The following is a 13,887-nucleotide window of genomic DNA, read 5'->3' as shown; positions in this document are numbered from 1 at the left end:
TGCTTTTTAAGTTATTTTAAAAAACTTTACACCCAAGGCCCGCAAAATGAAGAAGATATAGACAAATTCCTTCGAAGATACGGACTACAAAATATCTCTCAGCAAAGTAAGATGGACTTGAACCAGAGAATCTCAGAACAAGAGATAGAGGCTGCCATTCAGAGTATGCAACTGGGCAAATCTCCGGGACCAGATGGACTGACTTCTAGATACTACAAATCGCTGAAGGAATGGTTGATTCAACCACTAAGAGAAGTTTGTAATGAGATCCTTGAGGGAAAAAGGGCACCCGAATCGTGGAAAGAGGCATATATTTCACTCATACCAAAGTCAGAGACTGAAAAGACTCAACTCAAGAACTACCGCCCGATATCACTCCTTAATGTGGATTACAAAATTTTTGCAGACATTTTGGCAAAAAGATTTAAAAGAGTTTTGATGGAGAAGATTCATAAAGACCAAGCAGGCTTTCTCCCTAAAAGACACCTAGCAGACAATGTAAGGAATGTAATAGACATTTTGGAAAAGCTGGAGGTGAATATAAACACTAAAGCTGTATTGATCTTTGTGGACGCGGAGAAAGCCTTTGATAATATCTCTTGGAGTTTTATGAGGAAGAATCTTCATGGGATGGGGGTAGGCCAGGGTTTTGAGAATGGTATGGCTGCAATATATTCTGAACAAAAAGCTAAGCTGATTGTAAATAATGTCGTGACTGAGGAACTTAAGATAGAAAAAGGAACTCGGCAGGGGTGCCCAATTTCCCCATTACTTTTTATTTCGGTTCTGGAGGTGTTGCTGAATATGATAAGAAATGACCAGCAGGTCAAAGGTGTGCAGGTCGGAGCTAAACATTACAAATTAAGAGCGTATGCAGATGACCTAGTATTGACTTTGCAAGAGCCAAACACTAGTACGAAAAGGGTTTTAGAAATAATTCAACAATTTGGCCAGGTGGCTGGATTTAAGTTGAATAAGCAAAAAACTAAAGTCTTAGGGAAAAACCTAACAGATATGGAAAAGGAGAAATTTCAGGAGGAAACAGGTTTGACTGTGGTTAAGAAAGTTAAATACCTAGGGGTCTATTTAACACCTAAGAATGTTAATTTGTATAAGGACAATTATGAAAAATGCTGGTCAGAGATTAAAAAAGATCTAGAAATATGGTCAAATCTGAAACTGTCAATGTTAGGCCGAATTGCAGTAATTAAAATGAATGTATTGCCTAGAATGTTATTTTTGTTTCAGACCTTGCAGATTCTCGACAAGATGGAATGTTTTAAGAGGTGGCACAAAGACATTTCGAAATTTGTCTGGCAGGGCAAAAAGCCCCGAATTAAATTCAAAATACTGACTGACGCTAAAGAAAGAGGGGGTTTTGCCCTGCCGGACCTAAAATTGTACTATGAGGCAGCAGCGTTTTGCTGGCTGAAAGAATGGATGCTCCTCGAGAACACGGACATCTTGGATCTGGAAGGCTTCAATAATGCTTTTGGTTGGCATGCATATCTTTGGTATGACAAGGTTAACAGTATCTTTAAAAATCACATTGTTAGAAAAGCATTATTTAATGTCTGGATAAGATACAAAGACTTATTGGAAAATAAAACCCCTAGATGGGTGTCACCAGTGGAGGCTAAAGCAGTGAAGAAACTCAATATGGAGGTCGGATGGCCGAAGTATTGGGAAATTTTAGAACAGGATGGAGACAAGGTTAAATTACAAAGTCAGGAGAAATTGAAGCACAAAGTAGAAAATTGGTTTCAATATCGTCAAATAATGGAAATTTTTAAACAGGATAGGAAAATCGGTTTCCAAGTGGAGAAATCAAAACTAGAGACCGAATTGTTAGAACCCAATACTAAGAATTTATCTAGAATGTATAACTTGCTGTTGAAATGGAACACACAGGATGAAACAGTTAAATCTGCTATGATTAAGTGGGCGCAGGATGTTGGACACAACATTATGTCAGATGACTGGGAATGGTTATGGAACACCGGTATCAAATTCACGGCATGTAATGCCTTAAAGGAAAACATTATGAAAATGGTATACAGGTGGTACATGACCCCAGTCAAGCTGGCAAAAATCTACCATTTGCCCGATAATAAATGTTGGAAATGTAAAGAGACTGAAGGTACTTTTTACCACCTTTGGTGGACATGCCCGAAGATAAAGGTCTTCTGGGAAATGATCTATAATGAAATGAAAAAGGTACTTAAATGTACATTTTCTAAAAAACCAGAGGCCTTTCTCTTGGGCATTGTCGGCCAATTGGTGACAAAGAAAGACAGAAATTTCTTTATGTATGCCACAACAGCAGCAAGAATACTCATCGCAAAGTATTGGAAGACACAAGATTTACCTACTCTGGAAGAATGGCAGATGAAAGTGATGGACTATATGACACTGGCTGAGATGACAGGCAGAATCCGTGACCAACGCAAAGAGATGGTGGAAGAAGAATGGAAAAAATTTAAGAGCTATCTTAAGGACTACTACAAACTTAACGAATGTTAAAATGTTGTGGTTGCTAGAAGTAACAGGGTACAGGGATACAAGGTTAGATAATAAAGGAGGACTAAGATGACAGAGATTAGAAAGTAACAATTGGAAGTTGCTAGCTCAAATATGGACACTGGGATGCAGAGAGGGGAGGTATGGGGAAGTCCAAGAAAAGAGGTTTATGAAAATATCTTTGAAAGTATTTTCTATGTTTGTTTTGTTTTGTGTTTGTTTGTTTTTCTTAAAAATGCTGTAAAACCAATAAAAATTTATTAAAAAAAAAAAAAAAAACTAGGGGTTCCATCTGGCTCGACAAAGGCTGACAGATGTCGAGAGCAAAGTGTCATTTTTTTCTCTCTATCAGAGTGAAAATAAATGTTAAATAGTTAAATAATGTTAAACCTGAAACATTGGGGGAGAGGGAGGGGAGGGAGGGGGAGAGAGAGAGAGAGAGAGAGAGAGAGAGAGAGAGAGAGAGAGAGAGAGAATGGAGCGGGAACTTTCTAGTTTTGTTAAAGAATGGAAGACGGGAGCAACCCCAGGCAGCCCATAAAGGTAAAGGGACCCCTGACTATTAGGTCCAGTCGTGACCAACTCTGGGGTTGCGGCGCTCATCTCGCTTTATTGGCCGAGGGAGCCGGCGTACAGCTTCCGGTCATGTGCCCAGCATGACTAAGCCGCTTCTGGGTGAACCAGAGCAGTGCACGGAAACATCGTTTACCTTCCCGCCTATTTATCTACTTGCACTTTGACGTGTTTTCGAACTGCTAGGTTGGCAGGAGCAGGGACTGAGCAACAGGAGCTCACCCTGTCACGGGGATTCAAACCGCTGACCTTCTGATCGGCGAGTCCTAGGCTCTGTGGTTTAACCCACAGCGCCACCCGCGTCCCCAGGCAGCCCATGCTCACTGTTTATTTCCCTATAGGTGAGAACGGCAAATGCAGCAGTGAATACGAAATAAAAATATAAGGTGAAGTGGAGCAGTATGGAAGAGATACTACGTAGATTTGTATTTAGGGTGAAGCTCATAGTTTATATTTTTCTGTTTGGGTAGGGCACACACAAGGAAGAACTCGTCTTAGAAAGAGCAGTAAATCCTACAACTGTCTCTACAGGAGGGGCCATAGCTCAGTAACAGAGCACTTGCGCTGCATTCAGAAGGCCTCAGGTTCAATCCCCAGCTTTCCCAGGGAGGACAGGCGAAGACTCATGTCTGAAACTCCGGAGAATAGCTGCCAATCAGTGCTGACAACACTGAGGTAAGAAGGACCTATGGCCTGAGTCAGATTCCTGTATTCCTACCTCTTAGTCACAGGTCCTTCCATATAGAAGCTGTGCTTCCATCCAATAGCCACCAAGAGCTCTGATGAAGCTCTTGAGCAGGACACACAGTTAAAGCACTCCTTGGATGACTTTCAGAAGTGATTAGACAAATCCATGGAAAAGGAAGTTATAGGGATGCACCCAGTGCTAGCCCTACTCAAGAGCAGATCCTGACATTCATCCCCCCCAAGTTTGTCATGTTAATTCATTTCAATGGGTCTATGCTGAGTAGGTCTAGCAGTGGATATGGCCTACAAGTCATGATGGCTCTGTTCCATCTCTACTGTCAGAAGCATACACTAAATGCTGGCATTCACAAGTTGGGAAAATACTGTTGCACTTGGATCCTGTTTGTCTGCTTCCGTTTGGGTGACCAATCTGGCTGACCAATGCAAGAACTGGATTCTGGGCTAGGTGAGCCTCCTTGGACCTGATCCAGCAAGGCTGTTCTTATCTGCCTCTGATTAACCAAAACAGTTCGGTGTTTGGTGTAAATGAGTTCTATGAGTTAATCACACAAAGCATCATGTGGTGTGCCTTAACCCTGCCGCGTGAGGACCCAAAATTCTGGTACGTTGAGAATGCACAAATAGCTTTTCTGTATTCAGCCTCATGGAATTGTACAGTTGGAAGGGACCACAAGGGTCATTCAAGTCCAATGCCCTGCAATGCAGGAATCTTTCGCCCAATGTGGGGCTCAAACCCACGACCCTGAGCTTAAAGAGTCTCATGCTTTACCAACTGAGCTATCCACCTCTCCATCCATGAAGACACACAATGGGGAAGCCGTAATCAGGGAAGGAGCCCAAAGGCAGGGGGGGGAGGGAGGAGAAAAGGCATACTTACCATGTGTTCCATGCAGATGCTGATCTCACCGTCGCTGTAAAATGCTCCATAAAAGCCCACAATATAGGGAGAATTACATTCATGCAAGACCTGTAGCTCACGGATGATCTGGTTCCGGATTGCCGGCTTGATCTCCAGGTGAATTAACTGCAAAATGATAATTGCCATAAGTTTCCGGGGCATTTAAAAGAAAATAAGCATACCCCAGATGCAGGGTGTGCTGCACGAAGGCAGAAAAGTCATGACATACCAAACACAGATTGACCCTAAGAGCTACAAAGCTGCATTTCATGGAGGAATCTCTTGTGAAGTCTGAATGTTAGAAGCCACAGAGGGTAACACCTGTGATCTGAACATCCTCCTCCCAGAATTATGGGCTATACTGATTGATCTCTGTGGATGCGTACCAAAAACATACTAGACTTTTACTCAAGAATTTGCCGGCTGTTAGAAACTGGCTATGGCAACTGTGAAATAAGTAACTATGTGGGTATTTTATTGCTTTTTACATGCATTTATTTTATTTTAAGTTTGTACTGAATTAATAATAATAATAATAATAATAATAATAATAATAATAATAATAATAATAATAATAAATGTTTTGATATATTGCTGCCCCGGGCTCCTTTGGGATTCCTAGTTTTTATTTGTTTCATTTCCCCAAATTCCCGATTTTATTTGGTTTAAACTAAATTTGTACTACTGTTTTACTGGCTTTATGTTGTATTTTTGTTTTAGTCATACTGTTTATTGTTTTTATACGTTACTTAGAGATTTTTAAATATTAATCAGTTTATATGTAGGTGCTTTTAAATAAAATAAATTATAAATAAGACTACAGAATGGGCAAATTTGTCAATGGGAAGCTAGCCAAAACAGCTTTCCTCATCCTGTGCTGGATATGCTGGGACTGATGGGAGCTGTAGTCCAAAAACTGCTGGAGGGCACCAAGTTGGGGAAGGGCTGGCCTATAAGGTCAGTAACAATGCTCACCTTCCTTGCCATAATGAGGCCAGAAGGTTTGTGCGAGACTTTGAAGACCACCCCGCCATTTCCTGCACCCAGCTCGCTTATTTTCTCAAAGTCATCGTCCTTTAGCTCCCCAACTTTTTGTTTCTGGGTAAGGAAGGCCTCAAGGCGTTTTCGCTGCTGCTCATCAAGTTCTAACTCTTCCAACTTTTTTTGGAGGGCTTCCAAATTTGTCCTGGAAGGAGAAAGAGAGAGAAAAGGCAAAGAAATGGCCATTAACTGAACTCGAGTCACATTCACAGACACTGCTAAATGAGAAAGTGGAGAAGGAGGAGCCAACGCAATTCAGCAGGGCCAGCTCTACCATTAGGAAGAGTGAGGCAATTGCCTCTGGTGGCAGTTGCTGTAGAACAGAAGCATTAGCAGTACCCCCTGATCTGTGGCTCAGAACCAATCCCACTCCTCCTTAGCACAGTATTGCAAAATATACACTGCACCAGTCTCAGAATGGCTCAGGGAAATGCTGAGGTTGGGACTTGGATGAATCCTCATCTCAAGGGAAAGACACTCCACAATTGTGGCACAGCCACAGAAAAGGCATTCCACGAGCCCTTGGAACAAGGTATGCAGGGCTCCAACTGTTTAGGATTCTAAGTCAAAATGAGAGCTGTGTAGATTCCTTGCCAGAAACATCAACATTCTAAGCCAGGTCATCTGAATTCTGCACCACAGGAAGTGCAATTCTGTTTGTCTCGTCACGTGTGCCATGGAAATCGGCACAATTTCTCTGATTTTATACGTTTGTTACTCAGTTTTACTGTTTTGCAGAATGTATTGTGGTTTTGCTAGTCACAGGGAGGAGCAAATATCTTAGCGGGATACTGAAAACACACACATTCTAGAAATCCTCCTTAGTCACCTCACTCCCTGCAAGTTTCAGAGATTTCGGAAGCTCTTGCCAATGCGCTTCCAAGCACCTATCTGCAACCATAAGACCCGGAGACTTTACCTCTCTTTTTAACCGAAAGCTGAAATTGTCAGAAATCTGAAAACCAGCTGAACCCAATACCGCATTCTGCTTGCCTCCTTTCCCCTCCCCAGAACTGGAGCACATGCAGAACTTGCATGTTTGGTGGTGGCGGATGCAACATGAACAGGAAAAGGAAATGTCTGTGCATAAGAACATCTAGATGGATTCAAGCCAGCCACCCCTTTGGGACAAGAAACCGAGTTAATCTTTGACTCAACACTTCCATTGTCCATGTGGCCCCGTTGACTCAGCAGTGCTAACTCATGTTCCAGTGAGCAATCACTACCTCTGCAGAAAGGGTTCTCAGATTGAGTGAGGGGGACGGATAGAACGTGCAATCATACCCTGCAGAGCTTGTGTAAATATTTCAGATGCGTATCTGTGCCAATTCAAAGGCAATTACATAACCATGGGCACGCTGCATGGAAGCTTCTTGCTTGCGCTTCTCCCTCGCCCACCCTTCCCACATAAATAAAACGTGTCTGTTCACTGAAAGGAAAGGAAAACCAAGGAAACACAAGAGGGCAGCTTCCCTTCCAGAGTCCACACCGATCGCTGATACCTCTGGTTGCTTCAAGTCATTTCCTGCCGAATTTGAACTGACTCCCTTTTACCAAGTACAACACTGATCTAAAAGCCACTTGATTTGCTAAGCACCCAAGTGAGTCCTACCAGCAGCGAAACAGCAGCCAGCTTGCATTTCCCTTCCTCCATGAAGTTTGGAGGATGTATCAACAAAGAACTATGCTCAAATGAAGAGGATGTGGCTAAGCAAGGGCTGAATCTGTCTACACGTGCGGAACTATCAGTGTTAGAAACTCAGATATATAAGCTAATTGCCCAAAGGCATCTTAAACCTGGGTTATGGCCACCAGAATGGAATGTCTAGGCGCCATTTATTTTTACAATGAAATATGATTGTTCTTGTTGTTGTTATCATTATTATTATTATTATTATTATTATTAATTTCATTTCTATACCACATTATGTTTTAAAGAAAAAATCTCAAAGTGGTTTACAACACACTAAAACATCAGATAAAACAATCCAGAATAAAACAAATTCCAGCTTCAAGGAAAATATTTCAGATCCTTCTCTAACTGACATTTTGCTTTCCCCATATTTCATTACCTACTTAATTTATATAGCTGCTCCATAGCAAAAGTACTATGGGAAGCCAATGTGGTGTAGTGGTTAGAGTGTTGGACTAGGACCTGGGAGATCAGGGTTCAAATCCCCATTCAGGAAGCTCACTGGGTGGCCTTGGAGTCAGTCACAGCCTCTTAATCTACCTTCTAGATCAAGCCAAAGCCCATCTAGTCCAGCATCCTGTTCCTACAGTGGCCCACCAGAGGCCCCAATGGGAGAAACCTGCAGGCAGGACCAGAGTCCAACAGCATTCTCCCCAATTGTGAAACCCAGCAAATGGGCTTCCTCACTGTGGTCTGCAAGAGAGCTTCTCCTTTTTGTAAGCTGCTTTGAGGTTTTATTACAGGTTGTGAAATAAAATAAATAAATAAAAGTCCCAAAGATCTCAGAAACCCGATCCACAATAACTCCGAGCAGGCTTTCAGTGTGGCTGTCCCTGTTCAGTTGTCGTGACTAGTAGCTAGCTAACTTCTGGTCAGAAGCATAGCTGTCAACCGTCCCTTATTTTGGCGGGAAAGTCCCTTATCCCAGTGCCATGTCCCGCTGTTGTCCCTTATTGATGATGTCCCTTAATTTCCCCGGGTTTCATGCTCGCCCAACTCGGGAGGGAAGCAGCGTCTCGGGGTCCTCCGCCGCGTGAGAGAGCGCGCGCACGAGCTGCCGCGTCTCTGTCTCTCCCTTTTCCCCCTCAGGGGCGCATCGTGAGGAGCCCAGTAAGCAAAATCTCTTATTTGGGCTGCTGATCCCTTATTTTCGAGGCTGCTGGTCCCTTATTTTCAAATCTGTAAGTTGACAGCTATGGTCAGAAGTGAACCCAGTAGCGGCAAATCGGTTGTAAGCTACAACGGCCAACATGTGTTTCCCAAGTTTGCAGACCAGCACATTTCACAAACAAAAAGGGAGTAATTGCATTCTACGCAATGGCATAGAATGGTAGGGTTTATGCAACATATATGAAATGCCTATAATAGCCTTGTTCCACCTGCCACATGCTTCTCCTCCTGTTACAACAGAAAGACGGGAAACTGAACATCTCCTGAAACAGGAAATCTGCATCTGTTTCAGGCCTGGGACACAAAGAATGCAAGAGGATTGTGTTTTCCTAGCCACCCCCCCCCCCATTAAAACAAAGAAACAGAGTTCCTCTCTCACAGCCCCTGCAAAACAACTGATGCATCAGCTAAAAACAAGAAGAGGCACAGGTGGAAACAGCTGCCTTCTGCCCCTTTATGCCAACAGTCAGAAAACAAAATTAGAAGCTGCTCTCATTAAGAGGAGGAGCAGAGCACTTGCCTTATCGCAGGGCAGTAAATATTTGCATGTCAGTGCAATCTGATTATTCACTTCCTGCCCTGGAAGTTTTCTGACAGGGCAGGAGAGCAGAATAAGCAGCTCACGCTTCTGAAAGAGCATCCGCTGGCAGGGCCCACCTGGTCAGCTGAACTCCTTGGCTCAGAGCCAGCTGAGCTAGGACCCAGGAGCTTCCACAGCAAAAGATCAGGTGGTGCCAGAGACAGAATATCCTGGACAAATGACAAGAGCCATGCAAGAAAAACTGCCAGCACCATTCGCAATTCCAGGTCAGAATGTGAATTTATTTACAGATAATATGTGCACTTATGAAATCAAACAAACTGTAAGTTATGGGGGGGGGGGGGACAGCCACGTGGTTCTTGTGCTGAACCTGCATTCCACAAATTCCGCAATTAAACAAACCCTTCTAAGGGCCTAAGCAGATTACTGCCCACCCGCTCCAGATAAGAAGCAAAACAGGCCTTTCCCATTTATGCCTTTGTTATTCAACAGTTAGAACAACATGCTAGGCCATGGGTGGGGACCCTCAGGGATCAAATCCTGGTCCCTAGAAACTCTCTCTGGACCACACTTCTCCCTAACCACAAACCCTTTCCCCTGGCTTCCATAAGATATCCTCCTTGAGTGGCCATACAAGCAAGTGGCCATCACTGCCTCTTGTGGTCAATTTTACATCATGCCTGCAGTTTGCTCTTTAAAGATACGGTATATATAACCATTGTCATGGTTAATTGCATGAATCGTATCATGTCTAGCTGCGTTTCACATCTACTGACACAGATTCGGGGGTACAGGCGCAAAGGCACGAGTGCTCATCTAAAGCACCTACGCACCTGTCTGTTTTTGAAAAGGTAGGAGGTGTTTGACAGTACAATTTGCATGAACAATTGCAACTGGGGAAATTGCTGGTGCGGGAGAGTGAAAACTGAAATTCTGCAGACAGCTCCATACATCTTGAAAAGCAATACATGCTCGCTTCCACACGGTGGCTGAAACAAGAGGGCAACTCCTTTATACCAGGGTACTATCTGACTGGCAGCAGCCCTCAAGGATCTCAGACACAGATGGATCTTTCGCTTCCTGGTCCTCTTCACTGGCATTCCTGGCACCCTTGACATGGAGCTGTACTGGCACCACTACCTGAAAAAAATCACTTTACAGATAGCCACCAGCTGAGCAAGTCCCACATAAGCACCAAGGCTCTGCTGGGACCACCTCCTTCTCCTCCTCCTCCAGGGTCCTCTCCCCCCATCCATCTGGGTGCACACAGCAGCAACGCAGCTCCCTCGGCTGTGCTATCACCTAGAAACAAGCAGGGGCAGGCAGGCAGGCAAGCAGGGCCTACTCAGGCTCTGACATTTTTGATGCTAGTGCAGTACAGTGGTACCTCAGGTTAAGTACTTAATTTGTTCCAGAGGTCCATTCTTAACCAGAAACTGTTCTTAACCTGAAGCACCACTTTAGCTAATGGGGCCTCCTGCTGCCGCCGCGCCGCCGGAACACGATTTTTGTTCTTATCCTGATGCAAAGTTCTTAACCTATTTCTGGGTACTATTTCTGGGTTAACGGATTCTGTAACCTGAAGCGTATGTAACCCGAGGTACCACTGTATTGATGAACACATTGATAGGTTTAAAGACTGTCTCAAGGCAAATCTAAAAAAATGTAGTATAAACACCGACAACTGGGAAAAACTGTCCTGCGAGCGCTCCAGTTGGAAAACAGCCTTTACCAAAGGTGTCATGGACTTTGAAGACACTCAAACTCAGAACGCAAGGGAGAAATGTGCTAAGAGGAAGGCACGCTTGGCAAATCCGCACCGTGATCAACTCCCACCTGGAAACCAATGTCCCTACTGTGGAAGGACGTGTGGGTCCAGAATTGGCCTCCACAGTCACTTATGGACTCATTGTTAAAACCGTGTTTATGGAAGACAATCTTACTCAGCTACGAGTAATCACCAAGGAAGAAGAAGAAGACCTGTAAAAAGACTGTGTGAAAGGATATTGTTAGGAGAATCTGCTTATTGTAAGTGTCAAGAAGGTTTGTGCAGGAAAAATCTCAGGCTTGGACCAGCTTGATAGAAAGCAGACACTGAATTCTTTCTGCTGAATCAGGCACCCAAGCTCTGATAATGCAGGCATGCTTTCCCTCCAAGAATATTGCTTAATTTCTACACCTGCATCAAGCTAAGGCAAGGGAATGGAATGCCTCTATATGAGCCTTTATAAATTATAGGCCTGTGGACTCAACTCTTGTTGATTCCCCAGCAACCACTGTTGCGACCAAATACAGTGGTGCCCCGCAAGACGAATGCCTCGCAAGACGGAAAACTCGCTAGACGAAAGGGTTTTCCGTTTTTGAGCTGCTTCGCAAGACGAATTTCCCTATGGGCTTGCTTCGCAAGACGAAATCGTCTTGCAAGTTTGTTTCCTTTTTCTTAACACCGTTAATACAGTTGCGACTTGACTTCAAGGAGCAACTCATAGAACGCAGTGTACATAGTAGCCTTTTTTGAGGTTTTTAAAGACTTTGGTGATTTTCCAAAACTTATTTTGCAGCCATTTGGTAAGTTAAGCTTTTAAAACTTTTTTGGGGTGTTTTGGATTTTGGGTTGGGGTGTTTGGAATTCAAGGACTTGGTATTGGGAAGGGGTTTGCAAGAATCTGGAAGCTTGTGTGTTTTTTTTCTGCATTTTTATGATTTTCTGTGACCATTGGGCCACTCTGCTGTTTTTTTAAAAAAATTCTGGATTTGAATTTCTGTGTGCTGGGTGGCTGGGGGAACAGTTGAGGAGGGGTTTGCAAAAATCTGGAAGCTTGTGTGTGTTTTTCTGCATTTTTATGATTTTCTGTGACCATTGGGCCACTCTGCTGTTTTTTTAAAAAAAATCTGGATTTGAATTTCTGTGTGCTGGGTGGCTGGGGGAACAGTTGAGGAGGGGTTTGCAAGAATCTGGAAGCTTGTGTGTGTTTTTTCTGCATTTTTATGATTTTCTGTGACCATTGGGCCACTCTGCTGTTTTTTTAAAAAATTCTGGGTTTGAATTTTGAAATGCTCTTTACAGTATGTGTGACTTTAAAGAGCACTTAATAAACTCTTGTTGTACCAAATTTGGCTTTGTTTGGACTTTTTTTTTGACCATAGGAACGCATTAATTGATTTTCAATGTATTCCTATGGGAAGCCGTGCTTCGGAAGACGAAAAATTCGCTAGATGAAAAAAATCGCGGAATGAATTAATTTCGTCTTGCGAGGCACCACTGTAAAAGCTGTCTTGAACATTACCATCTGGACAGCTCCGTTGGTTAGAGCGTGGTGCTGATAACGCCAAGGTTGCAGGTTCGGTCCCGGCTGCATATTCCTACATTGCCAGGGACTGGACTAGACAATCCTCAGGATCCCTTCCAACTCTACAATTCTATCACAACTGTAGTGTTTAACTGCAGAAAATCCACTACACTAGCATGTAAGCATTTAAATGTCTTCTCTGACGATATACAGCTGACTCTTTAACGTTTTCATTTTGGTTCCTAGGAATTTGAAGCATTTCCCCCCCAGACCTGTTTCGCAGGAGAATCTCCTCCAGAGATTGAAGATTAAGCTAATCAGCTTCCTGGAGCCCTCCTTGCCCCTGACATTAGTGCGTGCGCACACACACTCCTGATGGAATGTCTAAGAAGTGATGAAATCTCTCAGAGAGGCCATAAATCGTGTCACAGTCACTGAGGAATGCCAGCGAACAACGTTCCAAAGGAATTTGCTCTTTTCCTGTTCAGACAAGGCTGTGAGTAGGAGAGAGACCTTCCGTCCATCCAAGAGCAGATGTTTGCTAAAAATTTCTGAGCAGCAAATGGTCCCTTTCCCCCTTCGAACAGCTGCTGCTTTGCTGCAGGGTAACAGCCAGCAAAGACTTTTGGCATGCGGTTCTCGGAGTCAACGTGTCCTCGGATGCAACCCTTTTGTGGCTGGGGGGAGGAAGGAAGGGAAATTTGCCCACTTGGAAGGCAGGGGGAAAGTTCACCATTCAGTTCCAATAATAACATTAATCGGAAAGCACTTGCACAAGGAATGATTCCCTTCCTGACAGACTCAGCCAAAGTCTTTGGTGCTGCCTTTTGCCAACCTGGTGCCCCCCAGGTGTTTGGGATGACAACTCCCATCAGCCCCAAACATCTGAGGGGCACCAGGTTGGCAAGGCTGCCTTAGCATGTCAATAAAAACGGAACGGAATCTTCTGGAGCCGACAAAAGCCAGCACCGCAGAAGAGGTTTTGCCAAAGGAAAGTGGTTTCTGGCCAGAGAAATTAGCCACAAGAGAAACCAAAGCATACCAGATGTCAGGAAAATACCACCAGCAATGGGGAGGTTGCTGCTTTGGGGTCCTGCTGTGGAGTTTCCAGAAACATCTGTCTGTCTACTGCCAGGAGTGGAAGAGAATGCTGGGCGAAGGCAATCTTTTACCCGCTGCAGAAAGACTTCCCTCACACTTATCAGTCACTTTCCCTGGGCTGGAAGTGGGTAGAGCAGCCTGGACCTACCACACTGTGTGTGTGTGTTATGTGTGAGTAAAAAAAAAATGACAACAGAGATGCACACTGCAGGATTGCACTTGCAACTTTCTGCAGCTGCCCACACCTGCAACACTCTTTAAAAACTCTAAATGTGCCCTCACATCCCTGGAGGGTCAGCTGACCCCTGCTCTTTGCACTGCCTCATCCTGAGTCAAACTGTTTTGCTACCTG

The 13,887-nt window shown here is 43.9% G+C and overlaps 1 protein-coding gene across 1 annotated transcript in view; it reads right to left on the bottom strand.

The window, feature by feature from the left end:
• Window positions 1-13,887, bottom strand: part of MAP2K1 (mitogen-activated protein kinase kinase 1) — a 49,559-nt gene that overhangs the window by 26,643 nt on the left and 9,029 nt on the right. The window contains exons 2-3 of the mRNA XM_081171246.1: window positions 5,675-5,885; window positions 4,679-4,825 (exon numbers count right to left, since the gene is read on the bottom strand). Of these exons, the coding sequence (XP_081027372.1) occupies window positions 4,679-4,825; window positions 5,675-5,885 (358 nt within the window). The remainder of the gene's footprint in view (window positions 1-4,678; window positions 4,826-5,674; window positions 5,886-13,887) is intronic.

Source organism: Podarcis bocagei (genome assembly GCF_964188305.1).
Source record: "Podarcis bocagei genome assembly, chromosome: 14".
Lineage (NCBI taxonomy): Eukaryota > Metazoa > Chordata > Lepidosauria > Squamata > Lacertidae > Podarcis > Podarcis bocagei.
This window is presented reverse-complemented; position numbering and strand designations above follow the sequence as displayed.